Source organism: Magnolia sinica, chromosome 17, assembly GCF_029962835.1.
Source record: "Magnolia sinica isolate HGM2019 chromosome 17, MsV1, whole genome shotgun sequence".
NCBI classification, from domain to species: Eukaryota; Viridiplantae; Streptophyta; class Magnoliopsida; order Magnoliales; family Magnoliaceae; genus Magnolia; species Magnolia sinica.
In genome coordinates this window covers 26,271,168-26,296,008 of record NC_080589.1, presented here as the reverse complement: position 1 = coordinate 26,296,008, position 24,841 = coordinate 26,271,168, and the positions used below count along the sequence as shown (strand labels likewise).

Genomic DNA, 24,841 nt, shown 5'->3' with positions numbered 1-24,841 from the left:
AACACTCCCACTTTTTGATAGATACACCCACCTTTCCTTTCCTATTCTTGCTTACACACCGTTACAGCTTAGTATCAAAATTTTATTTTCAAACAAGGGTAGAAACGTGAAGGTTGTTTTTCTCAACAAGTGTGGTGTAGATATCAATTCCCCTAGAACTAATCTTTCTTTATTTGTTATGTGGCACACGGCTGCAAGATCCGGACCGATCATTCAGTAGTGCTGGCCATGAACATGTCCTGGCCTGTAAATCAGGTAAATCCATTCATCAGGTGTTCTATACTTGGGCAAGGCAAATGTCATTGACGGCCCATGTTCACTGTAAATGTGGGGCCCACCTGATTACTAGACCAACCTGTCATTTGTAATAGCTCATGTTCATGTAGAGCACCATCCCGAATGTGGTCCGGGTCTGGCACATGTTCACAATGTTGGCACGTTCTTCACAATTCACCCGTGGGATATGTTTTGTTTGAATTGCTTTAGTATTTCCATTTGGCTATTATTAATGAGAGGCGTATTTTTCGGTGGTGGGGGATTGAAGGGGGCATGGCACATCCGAACTTGATGGTGAGGTGGTCGCTACACTCTGTGGAGTGCTTGAACGTGTCAACAAACTTGTCTATGTACGCGCCTTAAGGGCCAGGTACTTTTGACAACTGCCTGCTCTTCGATTCACATGTTACAATGATATTCTTTTTCTTTTTTTCTTTTTAATAAATATTTTGAATTGGGTAACTCATTGATTGTAAACCTATGTAGTTGACTATTCAATAGTTCTTGATTGTAATCAACCTATGTAATCATTTATTACATTGTGGCTGTGGAAATTTTGTGCTCTCTCCCCAACCCGGGTGAAGGAGGGGGGTTGTGTCAGGTTGGCAGAACTTTTGCCATGAATCTGAACAATATGATATATCAAACTCATGGTAGGGCATTGTATGGCTCCTGATAGATTGGAATGGCGGAACTGGATTCACATATCCGACCCCAATTAATTGGAATAAGGTTTAGATTACGACGATGACAATGACGGTGATGATTTTGAATTGGGTACATGATATGAGAATGGCATTGATCCCAACATTGTGTGATGAATTTTTTTTTTTTTTCGAAGGATAATGTGTAAATTTTATTGAAAACAGATTGAAAATAACAAGCCACAAACAATACAGAAAGCAGCTAACTACAACTCAAAATAGAACACACAGCCATCACATCTATATTGTGAGAGCTTGCTTCCCATTCTATTACATCCCTCTTGATTTTTCCAATAGTTTCTTCCCATGGACTCCACTTGTTGCAGAAACAACGAGGGTTCGGCTCCCCCGAATGATCCAAAGAACCACTAGCAAAGATAGATGTCAAAGGGACCGAATATCCTTAGGTAGCTCATAGCTGTACATCATGCCACATCTTGAACAAACGTCATGTGATGATTGACAAACAATGCACACAAAAGCAGATGTGATGTCCATTGGAAATCAACCAAACCATCCAAATCATGGCCACACAAACTATTGATCCTTATTGAATGGGTTGCTAAAATGAAAAATGGCCTGCAGTCCAAATTTAACAAATGAACCAAATTGGGGCTGAAATGTCTAGTCATCCTATCACATGTTAGTTTTTCTTCATCTACAATAGATCCTGTAATGTGGACGTTTTGATCTTAGATGCAAGTAAGCTAGGCACATAATGGCTGTGCATATTTGTGGATTTTCATACTCTTCCAACGTATCAAATAACTCCTGAAATGTTATTTGCTCCCATTCATTTTTTCATACCTGCACTCATTTCTCTGCAAACCGTGGTTTGATTTCATGCCATTTATCTTAAAATAAAAGGGCTGTATTTGTAAAAAAAAGAGGGGATGTTTAGTCCCAAGGCTAAGATGGACTCTATGCAGCTGCTCCTTTCTCTTGTAGGTTTGCAGCTAGTAAGTCTTGGTATCCATGTTAAATCATAGATGAATGTAAAAAGTACACTTCTCAATGGTGCTTTGAGTAATTTTCAAGCAGCATTGAGTTATGTTTGTGAATTCACACTGCAAGTTGGAAAAGGCTTTGTAGGACCTATAGAAATATTCTGCAAATCAGGGCATGTTGGCATGGCCCAAAACTGATACATTATACTTCATATCAGATCCTATCAACCTGTATCCCCAAAATATTTCAGAAAAAAATATCATAAAAAAATGAGAAGAGGGAAACATAAGAATCCATCATGTTTTCGTGTTTTTGACATGTATTCAATGGTGCATTAGACCATTCTTTAGTAAGGATGCTGTTGCCAGCCTGACCTGCTGAAAATTGAGTTTAATTTTTGCTGTAATGGCTTTTGTTACAAACTTTATCGAACATCCCATGACCCACCATTTACCATAGATTATCCATAATTTAAATACAAGTGATTACAATAGAATATCATTAAGTAATTCCATGCATGCCTTTCCAACCTGATCCAACACAATGACACAGGAGTGCTTGCCCCCAATTGTGTTAAAATTGCAATTTATTTGTTTAATTATGCATAATTCTAATTGATATCTGTCATTGTAAGCATAAACTATCAATTGAGTTCCTCTTTGCTTCAAATCATTGAGTAACACTCAAATCTTGTGCTTTGATCTCCATAATCGGCCTAGATCTAGTTTAAAATGAGTTTCCTAGCCTTCTTCTACATTTGAAATGAAGAAAATGCATGAAAATTTTGATTAAAAAAAAAAGAAAAAAAAAGGAAAATGGCCTCTTATAGGTGTGTTGGCCGGATGTGGTCATTAGTTTTTGAGGGGACCTATTCACCATGTATCAATGTTGTCAAAATCATTATCATATCGCAAATCATAATAAGGGTTGAATCATATCGAATCGCAAATTGTATCGTAAATCTTAAGATTTTTTAAAAATAATTTTCTTAAAATATTGAAAAATATAAGTAAATCAGAAAAAAGTTAAAACTCATCAATCATCCTTTTGCCATCCATATGCACCAAGCAATACCATGTCATGAAGTGTTGAAGGAATCTCACCTTTCCTTTATTTTTGTCTTTCAAGAAATGTCCCCTAAAAAGCACACAAGAATCCTTTAATAATTTATGTTCTTGTTACCTTTCTTACATGTAGAATCACGTTGGAAAAGTGACATTTGATAACTATAGGCTGACGAAAAAATATATTTTGATTTCTAAACATCATTCCATGATACATATCAACATGATCGTAACCATTCATAAAAAACATTCCAGATAAGTCAGACATCAATTTGGTGTTTCGACTAGTTAAGAAGTAAGAAATCATAAAAAAAAGCTCCACAATTTAACGTTAAAGAGATAAAATTTAATTTCTTGTAAAGGGCAAATAAAATAATTTACCTTTACTAAATGATTCTTAAAGCCCCCACCAATTTGAAAACATAAAACGAAAGCTAAGTGAAGCTAAAATAGAAGAGAACAAGTATAATTTGAATCGTAAATTGTAGGATTCAAATCATAGAGTCATATGATTCATATAAAAAGAGATTCAAGGTGGGATTCAAATAGTTATGCTTAAGATTCGACTCAATGCTACCATGTACTTTTTAATTGGGTCTGTTGGTATGAATTTGATGGCAATATTGGCCAATTTGAAATAGTAAAAAATGAGATTAGGAGAAACCTGATCAAGATACATTGGGCATAACTTGAGAAAGAAATAAAAATAGCGAACTACATTTCCATATAAATCTAAGGGAAACAAATGACCATAAACAACCCAGATCTATTCACTGCCACATGTGCCTCTCGGTGAATGTTAATGAGCAACAAATTGAAGACGAATGCTCAATTCTATGATCCCCTCCACGATGTCAGTAAAGCCCATGGTAATGGCTTCTAGGGTTTTGTTCACATGCGTCTAAATGCACATTTTTGATATCGTGCGTTGAGCCGTGGGGCCCATTTGTGGTGTATGTTGAATCCATACGTGCATATGGTATGTCACCTTATGTTCACCTTTTATACCAAGAATGATCCAGATCCAAAATTCAGGTGGGACATACCACAGGGAGCAATGCACGATCAGGCTTAAAATGTATATATTCATGTGGTGTTAGCCCGCTTGAGTTTTTTAATAGCCTAGGCCCCTTTGGCCTGGTTGTTCCCACTAGATGAATGATTTGGACGGTATATATAAAAATGGTGGACACCATATTTGATCTGGAAGTCTCCATGCTAGTTGTTACCCTCTTGGATCCTTACTCTTGCTCAGGTGGTAGATTCCTAAGAGTTTCAACAACTGGTCAAGGGTTCGAGTATCCATAGGTGGTGAAATCCCACTCGCGTGAGTGTGTGGGTGTGTGTGTGCATGTGTAAAAAAAGAAAAGAAAAAAAAAGGTGTTACCCTCTCCAATGCCCTCCATTGTTCCCTTTTTTTGGTCCACTTGAGTTATGGATTAGGCTAGATTTTTGAATCTAGGTCTAAGATGGCTGGACTCCATAGATTCTCGATGTGGATTCGACATTCATCCGAGGGGGACCCACACAGGTTGAACGCATGGTAGCTTAAATGCATGTTACCTAGCTTGTTCTTTGACCAAGAAATCAAACTAGTAGAGTTGCGTTCAATTATTAGGATGCTTGAATACTGAGCAAGGAATATCTCAAGATCGAGCAACGTGGCTGAAACTTATTCCTTGGTAGAATTTATATTTATATACCATTAAAAAATGGAATTTGTATTCCGTATAGGCCCAAAATGACTTTTATCACATAGCTTGAATTGCCTCTTAGGAGTTCACGAACGAAAACCAGCTCTCCAAGGATTTCTGAGTGAGCAATTGCCAAAATTCAATTTGAGTGCACCTTTGAGTGGAGGGTTGACCTCCCATAGGCTTTATTCCTACTAAAAACAAGGCTCGATAGTTGATTTTCATAGATCTCTTGGACAAAATTTCAGTTCTTTTTATGGTTCTGTCCTAGTTGATAATGTTGTGTTTGATTGTCTACGAGAATGTTAAGAACCCAACCAATATGCCAAAAGCCGCAAGTCTGATGGAACACATCAGGCTTGGCCCTTAAAAAAAAATTAGGGATCATAACCAACACCATGCTCTGTAGTTGATGTTTGTGTTGGCCCACTCTATGTTGCTATCCCTTTAGCCTCTTTCCAGGTGTCCCTTTCCATCCCATGGTGCTCTCACTCTAGCCTTCTAGGTAGCCCTTTTCATTTGCGTTGAATTTCACTTTGGTCCAGGTTGTCCTTTCCCCAGTTCATCCCTTTTGTGACTTGAATACATGAAGTTTTGTCTTTTCGATACCAATTGTTAAGAACCTAACCAATGTGCCGAAAGCCTCAGGACTGATGGAACGAATCAAGCTGGGCCCTTTGATCACGAGGGATCCTGACACACTACCATGCTCTGTAGTCGACATCTGTGGCAGTCCACTCTGTAGCGATATTCACTCTGGACAATGGAGATCCGAGCAACATACCAGAGGAGGGTTGAACCAATCTCCTTATGGCTAGCCAACCATTACATGGGGCCCACTTGGCCCAATTCACGTTACTAGCTATGTTGAAGATCCCACATGCATGTTCGTACATCTTTGAAGACCCCACGCTAGGAAGATGCACGTGGGCTGCATATAGCAGCTTGATGGACACATCGGACTATTGGATCGAGTGGACACAATGATTGGATTGTTGGATTTCGACCATGGACTATTCTAACGGTTGGATCATTATCATTGGACATCTTGATCGTGGACCCCCATGGGCCATGAAATAGTTTAGTTTGTTTACATGTTCCGTTATTTTTGATATAACTCATATTTGTGTTGAGATTAGGGAGTTATGGACAACTTTTAATTCATTAAGCATCTTTATGTTGAGAATCTTATCTGAGGGCGCCTTTTTGTAAAAGATCTTTTTTGAGACTATAGAGGGTTGAACGTCTCCACCCTAGCCATTATGCATGTTATGAATGAAAGAGATTTCTTTTATTTTGCTTTGAGATTGAATAAAATTTCATCATGTGATTGTATTGGTGGTGTGAAACCACAGGGAGTGATTCCCTAGTTATCTTTTCTACCTTTTTCTTTCCTCAACAAGTTATCATCATCTGTCATCTTCTTCTTTTCTTTTCTTCTTTGTTATCATCCAAAACCTAAATCGACCCATCCCAAGCCCAAAACGACCACAGCCGACCATCAAATGCTTTTATTGCATTCCAAGCTTTTCTTTGGAATATTCTCTTTTCACACAAAAATAATGACCAAAGTATAGTTTGAAGGGCCAAGAAGTGAAAATGCTTGATTGACCCACCCAGCTATCGAATCCTTCACTTATTTAGGAATCACCCACTGCATGTCAATTTATTGAACAAGGATATAACCTGATGGCACGAAATCGCAATGCAACATGAGATGAGAAACTGATTTTTTCCTGCCTGTAGCACATCGAACATCAGTTGGGGATAGGATTACCCTATTTTTTGAGAAGGAATCCATGCAATTCTCAACTTCTCCTCCAACTCCAAGACTTACAATCTGATAAGAGGGAAGAACTGTTGAGCAAGAGGAATATCATAGTACTACTTGTCCTCCCTATAACACTTTATCTCCTTTTTTTTTGGGCTTAACAGGGCTATTAAAATATTTTCCATAGATGACTACCTGATGCCTAGCCTTCACCACCATTTGCTTTTAACACTGCTGTGTTCATCTGTCTGATTCCTCTAATTCCCACTCCACCAAATCTCTTTGGCTTGCATACGTCCTGCACCAAATGGAATCCATGCTTGTCTTCATTGTCATTCCAGAGGAATTTCTTCTGGATCGTTTCAATCTTATCAGCAACCTTTGATGGACATTTGAAGACTGAAAGGATATACATGTCCTATGGGCAACCCGCCCACCCTTTCCCCATCCCTTCAGCGGCCAAAGCTTCCCTTTCTGCATGGATAACTTTCTTTCAGAACTTTCAATAGATCATTCCGTGCATTTTGACAAGGCCTACCACAACATAATGGTATACCCAGATGCTTTAGAGGAAGACTAGAGATCCCGCAACCCACTATCTAGGGGGATTATCAGTCCAACTCCTTTCTAAGTTTGACCTCAGGTACTGCTTTTAACCAGATTCACCCTTTGGCCAGATATAATTTAATTTCATAGCATTGGATAATATCTCTTAGAGCTCCCTGTGTTGGGCCATCTCCGAAGAGGATTGTGTTGTCTGCATATTGCATACAGGTAATCCCTTCTTCATATCCACATATATGCATACTGTGAATCATCTATAGGGCCTTTGCTTAGATACCACTCTGCTGAGAGACTCTGCTACAATATGTGATCTTGGATCACCATGATGGACTCCTCTTCTGGTCTGGAGTAAACCTTTCGAGTTGCCATTAGTGAGAGTAGAGAACCAGACAGATACCACACATGCTTTGATCCGGCCTCATCTATCTGCCTCCAAAATCCATTGTGAATAATATATAATCCGAGAACTTCCAATCAACCATCTCATAGACCTTATCCTATTGACTTCCAAGAGGAAGTTCTTCTTATCCTTTTTCCAGAACTCATCTATGAGTTCATGATCACTAACAGTGCTGTCTCAGATACTTCTGCCTGCAATGAATGCATTTTGGGCTGGGGAGATGACTCCACCTTCTTCAAATTTTCAGCCAGCACATTTAGGAAATTTAAATTAAATGGATCATGTATGTGCACCACCATTTTGTATGTGCTGTGGAATGAGCCTTGTGACCCATTTCTTATGCAAAGACAATTGTAGCTATTGTTTTAGTGGTAGAGTTGGACTGTTGGTTAACTACTCTATATATGGATTCTTTTAAATCCTTTTTCATGTATGAATGAAAAGTAGGAAGGAATCTTCGCTAATGACTTCAATTTCTCTTTATTAGGGGAAGAATATTCTCCTTGTAAAGGAGAGCTTTTAGAGCTCAAGGGATTCATTGCCTACTACCCAGTGGGCAACTCAATGCAAATAATAATCCTGTTTTATGACTTTGCCACCATGACAGGAAATGCTTTCCTTAAGTGGTCAAAAGGTGCAACTTGGAAGCAAACTTTCCACTGCAAGAGAAACCTAGAAAGCTAGCTTTTCTTCTTTTGAGAATCTCTCACTTTTACAATATAATATCTTATTCTCCTCCACTGCAAATAGCTGTAGCCATCTTGTTTGGATAGAAATTCTGTCACTTAAACAGAATATTATATTCTCTAGGTTAAGAGAGAGAAATCTTCTCCAATCTCTACATTTCAAAGAATCATAATTCTCTACCTTCTAAAGAGACGAAATATCTCCCTACTTTTGGGGGAATCTCTCTCTCTCTCTCTCTCTCTCTCTCTCTCTCTCTCTCTCCATATGCATTTCAGAGTAATATTTCTTGTCAATTCTATTGGTACTGGCAACAAGTTCCAGACTTCACCTCATGCTTTACTCATCATCATCATAGCCTTGTCCATATATTTGTGGTCTGGTACCAAATACTTTGCAGCTGCAGCTATAAATAAACTCCATGCGCGCACGTGTGAAGAAAGTCTCACTCCTCACAAGTCGAACTCTCTTACGCATGGTTCTTTTAATCGGTACTATCACATGAAATCCATACTGAAATGCCTGGGCCATTTATTTAGAGGTTAAAGCTCCTTAGTTGGTTGACCATGACTCTTCATAGGCAAAGAATCTATCACATGACTCAATGATTTTATACATCTTTTAATATGTAATTCTGTACTATCTTATGAAGTCTATATTGAAATGCCTGGGCCCATTATTTAGAACTAAAGCTCCTAAGTTGATTGGCAATGACTCTTGATAGGTAGAGAACCTAACACACTACTCAAAGACTTGATATCTTGAATTTCCTCTTCCTCTACTTTCTCTCCACATTGTAGGCTATTATAATAAACATGTTGCCCCTTGAACATAATCACCAAAACAAGAAATGATACTATAATACTTGCCTATTTGTTAGAAGTGTCTATGACTAACTTAGGCCTTAGAGTTGTTTAAATACTTCAAGCAATGAACCCACATCCAAAATAATTTGCACACCCAGGGGCACTTATGCTACAGCATTGTGGAATTCCACATGTATCACTTGTGACTAGTGGAATGTGGATAATTTGAAAGGGAAAAGACATGTGATGGTGCAAACCTTGAAAAGTGGTAATTTGCCCTATACATATCCATTGATCACCATGGAATAAGATATTCCGTATCGGTGACGGTGGCCATAACGGTCACCATCATTATTGATATGGTACGACCGTAACGGTTGATACGGTGCCGTAATGACCATTACGACCCCAGTAATAGTTGGATTTTATTTTATTTTTTATTTGTTTTTTATTTGTTTTTTTTTTTGCTTGAAAATTTCTAGAAAAATATATATAAATTTTAGAATAATGTAAATATTCCAAATATGTATTCATTTTTTTTTGTTTTTTGAACATGTTTATAGTAGCGTAACGGTCTAATCTTTGGTGAGAGTATTATCTTTGGTTATCTGGTGAATTTATGAACATGGTTATGCGTCTCTAATGTTTACATATCACAATCAAAGTACTTATCTATGGGTGGGAGGATGGTAATGATTAAAATATCAATGTCGAATCTACCGGTCTTTTTTACGTCTCTTTTCAAATGCCCAAAATCCATTTTGAACGCATTGGAGAGATGAAGAAGGGATTTTTTTTATTTTTATTTTTCTATAGGAATGGTTGGGGGAAAAACACAAGTTCCATCTAATGAAATGGGATGAAATTTGTGAACCAACAGTTCAAGGAGGAGCGGGAATCTTAAAGTTAGAAGAGATGGATCTAGCTCTTTTGTGGAAATGGGTAGGGAGGTTTGGGTCGGAGGAGCTAGATAAAGGGAGGTAATAGCGAAGAAATTGTTTTTTTTTTTTTTTGGGGTTGTTGTGGCTGTGTTCATCTATGTACTAATGTTCGTACTTATGGAAATCGGTAGCGTCCTTTAAAGAGAGTGTGGAAGGGAATAGCCTTTCATTTGGGGGATGGCAATAGAATTTGATTTTGAGAGGATAGGTGATGAGAGATGTGAGGTTGGGTAATAGGTTTCCATCTTTAGCAAGGCTACATAGTAAGAGGGGGAGGTGGTGAGTAATTGTTATTCAATAAGAGGGGAGGAGGTTACATGGAGCCCTATTTTTAGAAGGAATCTATCAGATAGGGAGTTTGAAGAGATGGTTCTATTGCTTGGGATGTTATCAAATATTTCACCACTTTTATCATAAGTGGATTTCTTGAGATGGTTTAAGACATGATCTTTCTCAGTTAGATCCTTCTATTGGTTCTTGGGTGCAAGTGAGAAAAATTCTGAGATTGTGGCTATGACCTTTCTCTGGTATTACGGTGCTCCATTGAAGGTGGCGGCTTTTGGTTGGCTAGTAGGCAGGAACAAAGTGCTAACAATAAACAATCTTCATAAGAGGAATATGCATCTCCCAAACATTTGCTTGATGTGCTTCAAAGATGCGGAATCGGTGGAACACTTATTCATTCACTGTGTGTTTCCTAGGGAGATTTGGGATTTTCTTCTCCAATTTTTCGAGGTTTTATGGGTGTTCCCAAAGGCGATAGATGAATTTCTCATTGCTTGGCACGACATGGGGGTAGGGAAAGAAGGGAAAAGGTTATATGGTGATCAAGTTTATTAACGATTCCATGGGCTTTATGGTGGGAAAGAAACCAACGTTGCTTTAGGAACAAAATGAATGGACTGATGCAAGTATTCAATAGGGCAATTCTTAATGTGAAGGATTGGGTGGAAGTATAGACTTTTCAATCTTCTCTTCTTATCCTTTTGGGGGCGTTTCATTGGGCGTTGTTGTCTTTTTGTATATTTGTATGCTTTGGCTTCAGCCTTTTTATAATATACCATCATTGTTGAAAAAAGTTTACATATCACAATCAAGCATTAGAACTAGAAATTAGAAAAAAGGCATAAATACCACTTTTGTTTTTGAAAAAATATCCCTTGGAGCTTCTATTCGCCCAAATCACTTCAATTTACGGTTTTAATCATAAAAAACTATAGTAAGAGTGGTAGAAATCTATGGTAGAATAATCTAGGAAAGTTTTTAGAATGAGAAAAGTGAAAAAATGAGAAGAAAATGAATTTAAATAGAAAAAAGTGGTAGTTTTTTGACTGTCATAGGGGTAACGATTGTTAAGCCCTGTAATGGCCAATATGGTCCCAAAAAACTAACTGTCACATTTCACCCCGTATCGTTTAACGGTCATGGCTGTTACTAATACGTATCAGCCTTTACGGCCATATTGTAATGGATACAGAACACTTTGCCATGGAAAGCCTCAAGGATATATCATGAAAATGTCGGCCTCTATTTTTCTCTAGAACCATAACTCCATTCTAAAGGTGCAGTGTTTTTGGGAGAATTTACTTGTTACCCCCATATCAAATTACATAACGAAATTTTACTATTTATGTGACGTTTAAAATGAAATGTGTAAATTTATGTTAAGTAATAATCAATAATGACAATTACTTCAGGGTTTGCAATTTTTGGCATTCTAGTTTGTTCACTCTATTCATCATGTAGGTTCAATTAACTTTTCTGAGCATGTCCTTTCAACTACTGGAGAAAGTATGTCAACTTGAGCAATTGAAATGCTTATATTTTCAGGTACAAGCCGGAGGTTGGAGATATTATTGTTGGACGTGTCCTTGAGGTAGGAAGAATCTGGTTGATTGAATGCTCATCTCCTCTCATGCTATATTCCAAATGTCTTCTTGTTTTTAACATGAAAATTGTATTTAGGTGAAAGTTGCAGTTTTTAATGTGACATGTTCTTCTAATAAAGCACGATAGAAAATGGTATAATGGAATGCTAAAATTTCTTCAGTACATCAGCTATTTCTACCTAATCAACATGTTGACACCATTTTGCTCATTTTGAATCTTGTTTAGGGACTAGATTGGCTGCTTGGTGGCTTCATATATTTTTCCATTTACTTTTTGATTGCTTTGACATTGGGCCATGTTGGCAACTTTTGAAAGACACGGAAGCATAAACTTTTGAAAATTTTCAGATTTTAGATTTTAAGGATCCCCATTTAGATACAATCAGATTTCGAAAACTAACAAACTGAGTGTGGAGATCTTACTTTGAATCTATACCTTTGATTGCATGATGAATGCCGATGCCGATTCTCTAATGTAGGAGATCTCTCTCGGATCTATCGTAAAAAAAGTGATGGAGAACAAAGAGCCTACGAAGGTGTTGCATAAATCTAATGGCCACTACTGTCACGGTTATGATACGGGCTGTTACGGCTCTACCACACACACACACCCCCCCCCCCCCCGGGTGAAAAATCTGTTTCGGCCTCGTTACAGGAATGTTATAGGTCATTTTTTTTGTTGGTAACAGCCATTACGGCCGTTTCGGCCTCGTAATGTGTAATGGTCACCACCATTACCGTTATGTAACGGCTGCTACAGTGATTACCTAACCCTTTTTGGCATACCATGGAGCTGGGGTTTTAACGGGATGTATGTGTTATGGTGGTCATTGTTGGATTTATATGCCCTTCAAAACCAATTTAACTTATTTGATTGCTTTGATGATTGAGATGTAGTCATTGGGGTTCTCTTTTGGTGAATGGAACGGGGTCATTATTGATCCATTTTATTAATGTATTTTGTTGTTAATTTTGATTTGAAACTTAAACAAATTAATGGGTTATAAAGATTTCTTTGAAATTCCTTTTTGCCTTTGGGGAAAGAATGCAATGGACATAACAACTCAGATGGGCTAATGGAGAGTTGATATTCTATATGCTTGAGTATTCGTAATTCTCCATGACCATCTTAGCAGTGTTGGGTAACTCGTGTTTAATTTTATGGTCATCTTGTGTGATATGAATCGATGATGAGTCAGGATAGATTTATCTATTCTCCACCATCGAGCATCTAGTTGCTGCCGCCCTTCACACATGGGAGTATGGATTTTCATTTCTTCGAACTAGTTTTAAACTCAATTGAATCTTTGTATTTGATGGTTGTGTCAAGTCTCCTACGCAGAAGTACCCATCATGCTTGGATTGGATTGACTTGATCATGCACTGTCTTAGAGTTGAGATTGCAAATGGACTTTAGGGGTCTTAATATGTGGCTTTAATATGCCTTTTAATGTTACATTAGTAGTTGGCACAAGTGATCATGTGAAGATTCAATTGAGGCCTGATGTACTTGGACGTCTTCAATAAGGAGTCCACATATCTCCTGGGGCTAAGTATAGTGGTTGTATCTTACCTCTTGGATTCTCCATCAAGCATATAATTGCTGGCCAACATCATCATAAGTTTTCAAATGGTTTTAGATGCATTTTAACCATTGGATCATTTGTTTTCACCATACCTTTGTTTTTATCAAGCTTGATGGAAATCCAATGGTAAGTTGTTTTGGTACCTTACCTAGCCATGCATGGGTTTTAAAGGCCTGGATTAGATGCCATAGTAAGGTGGAAGGAAATATGACTATTAGGGCGTGTGGAATGGGCAGGATGATGGGCTTTTGATATTGAAGTGCAATACTGAAGTATGTAGAGTGGCGGAGTATCAAAATAGGTGCTACACCAAAAACTTTGAGCTCTTTATAAATAGATTCATTTCCCTAGGAAAATAGTCAAAAGTGTGTGTGTGAAGAGAGTACTGAATTAGTGCTCTAGGTTGAGTTTCATACAAAACAGACTTCTAGTTTAGTAGATCTAGCTACCGATCGTAAATGGTATGAATTGGATCGGTGATTAATTATGGCATTAGTTTTTTTTTTTTCCTTTGGGAAAACAAGCGAGGAAGACTCTCTTACTACTTACCCAAGGCAAAAACCCATAAATATACAACAGAGAGGGGCGAGCTCCAAAGAAAAAGAGAAGGAAAAAAGAAAAAAGAAAGAGGGCAGCCCACACCTCGGGCTTAAGGGAAAACGGGAAAGGAAAAGAAAAAGGAAAAGGAAAAGGAAAAAGGCAGTGAAAAGAAAATGTGAAAAAAAAAAAAAAGAACGGGAAAAAAGAGCCACCAAATGGGGCAAGTCCTAGAGCCCACAGCTTGGGCCACGTATCATAGTAAGTAGGCGAGATCAGTCTCAAAGATAAGGTGATAGCGGTCAAAGATGAGGGAGAATTTTCTTTTGTTTTATTTTCTAGGTATGTTGATGATGATGGTTTGAATGGATTTAATGATTTAGTTTTTTTTTTTTTTTTTTACCATTATTTATTTTATTAATTTATATCAAAGGATTTGATATATTCCGCGATATGTTTTTGAGGTCAGCTTTTATGATCTAATTTTTGTTAGATCTTTTTGCAACCAACTTCATAAATTGCCAGGATTAGCTGAGATATGAATGTGTTCCAAGCCTTAAGTTTGATTGTAGTGTATGCATCATCAATAGTGGAGATCTGAGGGAGAATGCAAAAATAGATAGACGAGATCAAGATGAATAGAGTGGATCTCATACATGGGGCTATAGGAGGTGGTGATCCCCCCTCGAAAAACTAATGATGGCCGTTACAACCACTGTTGCCCTTATTGAATACCTTAACTACATAGATGAGTAAATCACTATTATGGAGAGAGATGAAGTTTGGAAACTTGTAGATTTGCTGTCTAATCATTGAGCAAAGAAAAAGGCACATGGTATAGTTGAAAAAATGTAAGGCATGCCCAATAGCCAAAGGTTTCACACAAATTGAAAGTGTTGATTAGGAGGTGATCTTTTCACTTGATGCGAAGTTCTCCTCAATCTGCATGATATTGTCTAATGTCGCAAGTTTTAAGAACCATATCAGATGAATCTATAGATTGACATCTTTGAATGGTGATCTATGTAAGGAGAAATGCATTAAACAATCTGTAGATTATATAGATATGCGTAACCGAAACTTGAGAAATGCATGCAACAACCCGTAGATTATGTTGATATGTGTAACCAAAACTAAGTTTGGATGTATAATCCACGGGCTGTGGTAGTCTTTGAGGCAGGGGTACATGAGGTTCCAATTAACTGTCACCCATATTTAGGTTCATGGTGAATAATTAATATCATTGCCTATTGGAAGTGGTCAGGTAGATCTCTCTTGAATCTTGATATTGTTTCTTATACGAAGACGATATCTTACTAACTGGTAATAATATGGGGGTATTGATGTCAACTTTATTCTAGGTGTCAAAAACTGCTCCAAGATGTTCTTAGGAATGACCAAGAGCGATTCAAGATGGAAAACTCCAAACCTATTGAAATGCCATGGAGTATATTACCAAGTTGGATAAGTCGTATTCTCAGATCAATGTTGAGAAATTAGCAATATACACTATACCTTATGTGATTGTAATAGGTGTCCTTATATATGTTATCCTATGCAGAAGAACTTATTATGCAATTGGTTTAGGCACCCAATACGAGAGTAACCCGGATAGTTTAATTGTCAAGCGGTCGAATGTATATTGCATTGTCTCAAAAGTAGCCGACTATACACTTGTTATGTTGCAATTGGTTGTATGTTTGGGTCCAACAAGTTCATGAAGAATTTGGGTGTTTTACCAGACATTCATGAGTCTATTTTTGTTGAGCTTAAATAACATCTTTGCCATTGATGTGGCCGAAATTCCCAAACACCACTAGAAATCGCAAACATACCTGTTGCAGGTATCGCTACATTTGTGATCATAGTAGAGATAAGAAAGTAGGACTTTATTACATCCCAGGTAGGGTTGTCAATGGGCCGGGTAGTCCCGACAGGCCTTCGGGCTTTTGGCCAGTATTGGGCTGGGTTTGGGGTGGTGTATCAAGACCGACGGTCGGGCTCGGGCTTAAATCAAAAGCCTGATTATAAATCGGGTTGGACTCGGGCTTAGCTCCCCAAAAGCCCATAAACTCAGCCCAGCCCAATAGGTCTTTTCTAAACCTAATTTCTCCCTTCTTTTTCATTCTCTCCCTCTCTCTCACACATGAGACACCAAAATATCATTTATCCACAGAGATATTCAGGGCTCGGGCTCGAGCGGACTCGGTTCAAGCTTTGTGTAAATGTCTCGAGCTGGACCCTGGTTGGACTATTTCAGCCCGTCACGGGCCTGGGTTGGATTTGGGCTTAGGTTCAAAATTGCAGGCCGGGCTTGGATAGAGCTCAGCTTGGCCCTAACCTGGCCCATTAACAACCCGAATCCCCCGCAAAGAGATGTTGGCAGCTCTCTTGATGAAACCATTATTAGAGATCTCTTTTAGGTTTTTATTAGGAAGAATAGATGGGGATGGGTTTTGAGTTTTGTAGTCTTGCCATTCCTTCTATAGGTAATGTAATGATTATTTCTTTATGTTCATAATATGCTTCATTTATGTATTATGCACATTTATTACTAGGTATGTGGGTCATCAACATTATTCTTGTAATTACGAGTTTAGGTGATCATCTTTGTCGGTAGGCCAATCATCCACTCACAAGGGTAGACCAATCTTAAATGTTTAAGAGGTACAATTGTGGTGATGTTCACACATCGAGGTGTTAATCGCCTTCTGTTGTAATGAATAGAGGATAAGGATACAAAATTTGAACTTAAAAAAAAGAAGAAAAGATCCAAAATGTGAGATAATGTATTTGCCTTCAGTTCTAAAAATTGAAGATGAAACTTAATAAAGTCGAAATAACGTAATTGTATTCCATTTCACTACTACGCGGTGAACGTTAAGACCTAATACTATAGTTAGGTCCTGAGGGAATGAGATGAGTCATAACTATGTATTGTAGGCCCAACATATGCCTAGCATTGTCGATTTTATAGTGTGGATTGTAGCCTTGCGATGAGACTAATTACCTACAAAATAGTTTTATTCGATTTAATCATTGCAACGTGTGAGTAGCTGATCCCGTAGGTGGCTCTGTGTCCTTAGCTACCCACGTATGTATAGGAGGATGAGATTTGAGTGTCGGTACTGTAGTGTGCGATGATGAAGATTCGGATATTGGATCATACTTGGTTATGCTAGGAAAGTAGCTTGGTTGATTCCAAATTGCACATTTGCATGGGGAAGATCCGACGATACTTATACAAAGTTTCTAAAATTATTAATATGCACTTGAAGACTTATCTACTATCATTATTGAGTTTTGGTATGTTTTGCAAACAACATTCTTTCAAAAAATATATGTATTATATTATTGTTTTAAAAAGGTAAATCGATGTTTGCAAAAAATTGAGTTTGCTAAATATGCTCAATAAGTTGTATAAGTGCATATGTTGGCTGAGTACTCTAGATCAGGAGTTAACTCCATCCAATGTGGTTACGCGGATTAGGACAAGCATAACAAAGCTTGGGTTATTCAGTACTAGTTAGGTGGTCACCTAGTACTCAAATACTTGTGAGAAGACAACGGTGTTCTAGCTGGTTCCACCCTCTTGATTCTTTTGATCACAATCTTTTGGTTTTTGGTTATTATGAGGTGAGCTAAATGGACAATCTATGTTGTGACACTCCCCTCCCACAAGGTGATTGAGTGGGAGATGTTGGATATGGGCTTAAGGGTCCATTTGTGGACAACCACTGGGTGGGTCTCAATATTCAAATTCACGTTGGAATCAAGATGGTATAGTGAAAAGTTTGCTTGCGATAGGGATAGCCCTTATCCCTATCAACTGCTCTTGATCTCGAATACCCCAAGAGAAAGGATCAAGAGGAAAGAGGGAATACTTGTTTGTCTGTAATTGCTCCCATCATACGATCTCAACTGTTGATCATGTTTGGTGCCCATCCTAACTGTGGGATCAAAGGGGCAATTATCTCCTTTCTGCTCTATCGTAATTAGGTGAATTGTTGGACAAGGGCCGTCTATCTTTGTCCTTATGAAGGTCCCAAAAATCGTGTAGATACCGTAAAATCTTGTGGGCCCATCCATCCGGACCCTTCAAGGAGCTTTCTCTAATATCATCATGTACAACAATCAATTTATATGATATCTATAAAATCTCTTTTAACAAACATGGTTATATGTAGTGGTTGGTCCTAATGGAATGCCATGCGTTCCTTTTTTATTATTATTATGTCAGTTACCAGAAAATCATGTTTGAAATGCCATGCAATCTTTAAATTCATTATTTAATTACATTTGGTGTCACAAATCTGTTGCAAGCTTGCAATTTCTCTTGGAGTGTTGTTCGACTATGTCAACCACATCTGTACGTGTCAAATCTAATCCTGATTTAGCTTGAATTGAATTTGTTTTCCTCAAAGGAGCCACCATTTACACCCTCTCCTTTTGATAGACACCCTTTTCTTCTGCTTTTGGTTGCATTGCTAGAAGTAGAAGAAAAGGGTGTATGTACCAAAAAGAGTGTGTAAATATCAGTTCCTATGCTAATTCATTTCGTGATTGACTTTTGATTGATGTTCAAGTTATCTTATTAATTGATGTTGGAATTGTAGGAAAATCATGTTATTTCTTCAATTTTATTTTCTATTAATTAGCTCACGTCATAATTTTCCATTCAGATTGCCCCAAAACGATGGAGATTAGAGGTTAACTTCAGTCAAGATGCAGTACTGATGCTTTCAGCAATGAATATGCCTGATGGCATCCAGGTATGCTTATTGTTTATTTCCTGCATCTTCTTTTGGAAAGCTTAAGTGCTCATCCTGTTAATGCCGTATGATGTAGAAGATGAAAATAATCTTTTTTTTTTTTTCAAGGACCTATGGAGAATCCCATGTTTGTCATAGAATCTTCACGATTTATAAGCCCGAGACTCTTGAGTAAGCCTGAGTAAATAACAGAAAATTGTTATCAAACCCACAAAATCAAGACTGACCTGGTCATGTTCCTCCAAAATCTGGGCAGATGCTGACAATTGTGGTCACAAGTTCTACCCAGTATACTCTTATCTTGTAGCCTTATCAAGTGGGGTTTAATCCGGTTGGTACCATTTTAAATGGATATTTCGGTGAATAAGTTTGAAATTAGAAAAAAGGAGCACTCACAATTTTAAAATCGACCTTCTTGTAAAGCCATATCTTGGGCACTTTTGTGTTGCAACGATAGTTGCATGAAGCAGAAACAGAATAGGGAGGCTCCATGATGTTCCAGAATCTCTTAATGGTATTCTGGCCACATGAATGCCAGTCCTACTAAAACTCTACAAAAAGGAAAAGCAGAACAGAAACACTCACAATTCTTTCTTACTACCCAAACATAATCACTCTTACTTTCTGGGATTTTTGCGTTATGCGCTGTACTTAATAATGTGCAGAGGAGCCCGTCTTTCTCCTAACAATATACAAAGGAGCCCATCTTTCTCCTAATAATATACTAATGAGCAGTCTTTCTCAAGGATTGAGGACAATGCTTCATAAAGAAGTGCAGTAAAACTCAATAAAACTTAATTTCTAACGAAGAAATAAACATACAATTTAATTTGAGAAAGACCCACACACATAAGGAACCACTATTTACAGAAGCGCCCCCACCCCACACCCCACCCACCCCCCCACCCCCCCATTGATAGGTTTGTTCTTTCTACTTCTGGTAATGCAATATGGTACAATGTCGTACTCCTTTATTACTAAAAGCAGAGAGACAGGATGTGCCTATCAAACAGGCATGGTTTGTAGATATCAGCTCTATCTAATACATGCATATTTGCTTGCATGCATACATGGATACATATTGTTATGATGGGGAGATTCTGCATTTCAGCCTCACAATTTGTTGATGAATACCTTACAGCTAATTGTTATTCTTTTGATAGGCAGGCACTAAGTTTAAACCACCGACACCAATGTTAAACACTTGAGGCCACGGTGAAGGCTCAACTTCCATTTGGAGAAAGGGCAAAAACGAAGAATAAATGAATGAAACCGTAGTTTTTAAATGCAATGAAGCATCAGACCTTACTGCAATCCATTGAACCTTAGTAACATATTACAGTCAATGAAGAACTCAAAGAGTAAAATGTTGCTTCGTTGATAAACATTTCAATGAAAATTTGGCCAAAAGAAAAGGGGGGAAAATCCAGACTTGCAGATTAAGCCCAACTCAAAAGTGTTTTACAAAGTTAAATGGTTTGTTATTGAATGGGCTAGGGCTGAGATTACTTTCAGTGGGAGTCTGATGGAAGCTTTTCAGGGTAGCTGGGGGTATTCTTCTTCTTCTTCTTCTTCTTCTTCTTCTTTTTGTTTTTATTTTTATTTTTTTGTATTAGCTAGATGATTTCTCAGCCTCATTTTTGCATCCCCCTTCTGCTTTCTTTTAATAAAATTTCCAGTTACCCTTTAAAAAAGGGTTTTGTTTTTTTAAACTTCTGTTGGATGGTATAGTGGTAATTTCTGATACTGAGATAGTATACAAATATGGAACATTTGTATCCACCTGTATTCAAATCATATCATGTGAATTCTGTTATATGTCTGCATCTTGTTGTCATAAACCAGAATGTTGAAAGGAAAAGTACTATCTGTGCTTCGTAGGTTGCTTATTATAACATATTATTTATTAAACTTTTATTATAAAATACATAGGAAGTATATATGGGTCCTTACTCTTGCTTGGGTGGTAGACTCTCAGGAGTTTGAACACCCGGTCAAGGGTTCGAGTACCCATAGGTGGTGAAATTCCACTAGCGTGAGTGTGTGGGGTGTGTAACAAAAACCTAGGAAGTATATGTTAGGAAAAAAAAAAAAAAAAACGAAAAAGAAGAAACAAAAAGCATATCTTAGAAGAGGACTGATCACCTACAATTGATTGTAGGCTAACCTAGCCTATGATACGTTCCTACAAGTATTTTCCCTGTAGGAATTTCACTCCCCTTAATCAACCAATGCTTGTTCTACCTCAATGCCTCATAAGGGGGTTGCGAACTTTGTGGAAGAACAAGCCTGTTTCATATCCCTTTCCTAGATGGTATAATCCAAATGACCGTGCCCAACATAACAATGGAATTTGCAAGATTGGTTGGGTTCATAGCTTGGAAGCATTGGTGGTGAGGACATCACTTCACATACATCTTTGCGTACGTATTAGAGGAAGAGGTGGGCCGCACCAATTTCCCTGTGGCTAGGTGAGTACCCGTGATCATGCCGAAGACCCCATGTGTATGTGCAAGCATCTGGAAGACCCTACACTAGGAAGATGCACATGGGCTACTTTATGGAGTGATCCAAACCATTGGATTGGATGGATGTGACGATCGGGCCGTTGGATCACATGATCGGGCCATTGATCGTGGATCGTCGACCTTAGTTTTTCTTAGACTTTATCAGCTTATATGATTTAGTTTTGTTTTTGTTATATTTGGACACCATTATGAGTGTTTTTAGTTGATTTTATTTAGACTAGGGCTATTTTCGTTAAAATTCACAAGACATGGTGGTTATTGTAATTATTGAAACTTCTTGGAGCTATAGAAGAGGGTGGGCGTGTGACTCTCTCCCTCATTGGATTTTGTGAAAAAAAAAAAAACAAAAGAAGCTTTGCTCCTTTTCTTCTTCTTCTTCCATCTTCATTAGATTTGAAGATACTTCCATGTAATTTGGAAGGGAGATTGGTGTGAGGCTAATCTTCATCAATGGAGGTGTGTGGTCTCCATCTATCCCCACTTCATCATCCATTTTCCCTTCATAAATGTATTTTTTTCAAAGTAATTCGATTCTCCCATCCCAAATCTTCATCTTCTCTTAAACCTAACTTTCCCATACTCATCCACAATCCAAGCCCTAAAAGACCTAAACCTGTCCAACCAAGCGACACGTGTGACCATACGACCACATGTGTGAACCCCTCGGGTTGGTCATACGGCCATACCTTGTCCATTATGGTTTCCCACCACCCTTAGATCAAAACCCTCTTCTTCCATTCCCAAAACTCTAACCCTAAATCTAAAATCTCTATACTTTCCCAAATTACCAAACCCTAACTTTTCCCATTCTTCAATTCACCCAAAATCCTTACACCCATTCTATCCAAAACCCTAATTCCTACATCCTAACATATAAACCCTTTAATCCCTTCACCCAATTTGATCCCATAAACCCTAATTCTTATATTTCCCCAATTCCCCCAACCCTAATTTTACCTTAGGTTGTATTAGTCTTTTACTTTGAAATAGACTTTACCCTATGCTAATTGGATGTCCCTACATCCATTAGATCCTAGTTTCCTTTTATTTAATGATCTTGTGTGACGATGTTGGTAAATTAGGCTAGGATTATGCATGATATTCTTTTGGTTTTCATGGTATTTTTGATGATTATGGCAAGGTTTTTTTTTTATTAAATTAATTATCTTAATTTTGCTACTTAATCTCATAAGATATTTTGTTCATGCATCGGTCCTACATCAGTTGGGTTCTAGTGCCTAGAGGTATGTTGAAGCCCGTTTCTTACGCTTTTCCTAGATGGTATAATCCAAATGCCTGTCCCAACATAACAATGGAATTTGCAAGATTGGTTGGGGTCATAGCCCGGAAGCATATGGTTCTAGTGCCTAGAGGTATGATGGGTGATAAATAGTTTACCCACCTTCCATTTTCTCCCGTCACCCTTCTGTTATCAAAGTCTGGCTTTGATTATCATTGCTTTTGTACACGAAGGTACAACCTTCCATCTGTTTGAAAGCACACTTCCACCAACTTTACCCTAGAAGTGTCGCCACCCCCCCCCCCCCCCCATCTTCTGAATTATCCCTCCTATCCACCATGGTGCCCAAAAACTGATGGAAGAATTATCATTTAATTGTGGGGCTGTGGCAATCTTATGCTGTCAGCACCCAAGTTCTCTTTAGTGTACCTCTACATTATTCATTTATTTGTATCTTGTGATCAGAATTTAGGGCAACCTTTCATTGACCCAAATTTGAATGTATCTGTGGCAATTTTACAATTTTATATTTAGAATTTGCAATGACAAAGCTAAGCTCTGAACCGCAATGCACTTTTATCATTGATAATATCATTATTCATTTTTTGGTCAATTTGATGTTATTTTAAAAGAAGTGATCATTTTGGAAATATCTCGAAGGGGTTTTGCTTCAGGTGAAAAAGATAATAGCATGTTGAATGTTGTAAATACTTGTGACACAGCTTTGCTTTGCTCCATAAATTCAGTGTTTGAACTTAATTTAAACTTATTGTATGTCTTATGCTATTGTTATGCAAGTTTTACTTCTAAAAATACTTTCTTCTGATCATCTAAGAATTATTTTGTTTGAAATCGTCTTTTACGGTCTGGGATTAACTGGATTGAATCTTATCTCTTGATCAACCTTCCTGTGTCATTTGCTTCTTAATTGCTAGAGACGGCGGACGGCTGTAGATGAACTCAACATGCGCAGTATCTTTGAAGAAAATGATGTTGTTTGTGTAAGTTAATTAATCTCTTTGCTTTTTATATGGCTTTATGGCATAAATCAGATGCTTAAAAATTCAACGAGGACTGGCTTGAAGGCTTGGTTGATTGGCTATTCTAGATAGCTGCTGAGTGCTGAATCAATGCACATTCAGTAATGACTAATTACCATTTGAAGTACTGAAATCATGCTAAGTTGGTTTGGCCATGACTCAGGAGTCAATTTGGTCTTCTGTGTCTTGATTGGGTTTTAATAACTCTCTTTCAAACAAATGGTGAATGTCAAAACAAAGTTGACTACATATACATGATTCTGCAGTTCCTTAGGCCGCAGCACTAGTTTTTTCCAGCACACAGTCACAGAGATTACACACGAGGAAACAATTGAGTTGATTGAGAAGCTGTTTGCAATGTTTTCAATGTCAACGATATCGGGTGATATATCCCACTATATATCTTGTATTCCATCTCTATGCAATACGAAACGTGTAGGTAGTGCATATCTCACCTATTCGATCTGGTGAGCATTTTTGATTTCGATCCATTATGTTAAACTAGTGTCAAATGGTTACAAATCCATGATTATTCATGTTTCACATAAAAAAATCATGGGTTTGGAGCTTCGATTTCAAGATTTGGGGGAGATGGGTTAAGTTGTGAAAAATTGGGAAAAATAAAAAATTCCCAATTTCTTTCAAATTGGTTGCAGTCTGTGTCCAAACCAAAATTAAACATGCACGTAACTCGATCTATTGATTCTTGGTAATTTGGGGATTTTTTGGAAAAAAATAAATTTTAATTAAAGATGTTAAATTTTTTTTTGAAATTCCACTTGGATCAATGGTTAATTGGCCCCCATTACAAAGGATTTGGGAGTGTTTGATGAAATCATCATAACATAGTCTTTAATTTTGGGATTCGGTGGAATATGGGCCGATTTGAAAAAAATTGATTTTTTTTTCCAATTTTTCTCAAATCGAAGATGATGGGTATCAATGTTATGTTAGAGAGTATCTTCACTGGTATCATTCAACTATGACTCAGGCATAGTATTGTTGGTTTGTAGAACAACAATACTATGCTCAGCCTCGTCGGGATGAAGATGATGATTTTGAGCTACCACACAACTCTATTTGGGTCTGAGCTACAACCACACACATTATTAACAGGCATATTTCTAGTTTTCTACTTCTTTTACTTTTGAATGTATTGCTTGTGTTTCCATACATGTCTTCTTACATTTATAAATTATATGAATAGACTTTGAATATATTTGCATTAGTTCAGTCAGACAACATATAGATTAAGACCTATGCAAAGAAAACCTATCATATGCACTTTTTTATTTTTATTGATTTTATTATTATTATTTTTTTTGTGATGTTTTGATTTCTAGGTGTGTATTGATGTCTTTTTCTCTTCTTCTTCTTCTTCTTCTTTTTTAAATTTT

General features: G+C 37.6%; 1 protein-coding gene across 1 annotated transcript in view; it reads left to right on the top strand.

Moving 5' to 3' along the window:
* Window positions 1-24,841, top strand: part of LOC131230790 (exosome complex component RRP4 homolog) — a 44,421-nt gene that overhangs the window by 271 nt on the left and 19,309 nt on the right. Inside the window, exons 2-5 of the mRNA XM_058226775.1 lie at window positions 545-646; window positions 11,683-11,728; window positions 18,547-18,636; window positions 23,340-23,405. Coding sequence (XP_058082758.1) covers window positions 545-646; window positions 11,683-11,728; window positions 18,547-18,636; window positions 23,340-23,405 — 304 coding nt within the window. The remainder of the gene's footprint in view (window positions 1-544; window positions 647-11,682; window positions 11,729-18,546; window positions 18,637-23,339; window positions 23,406-24,841) is intronic.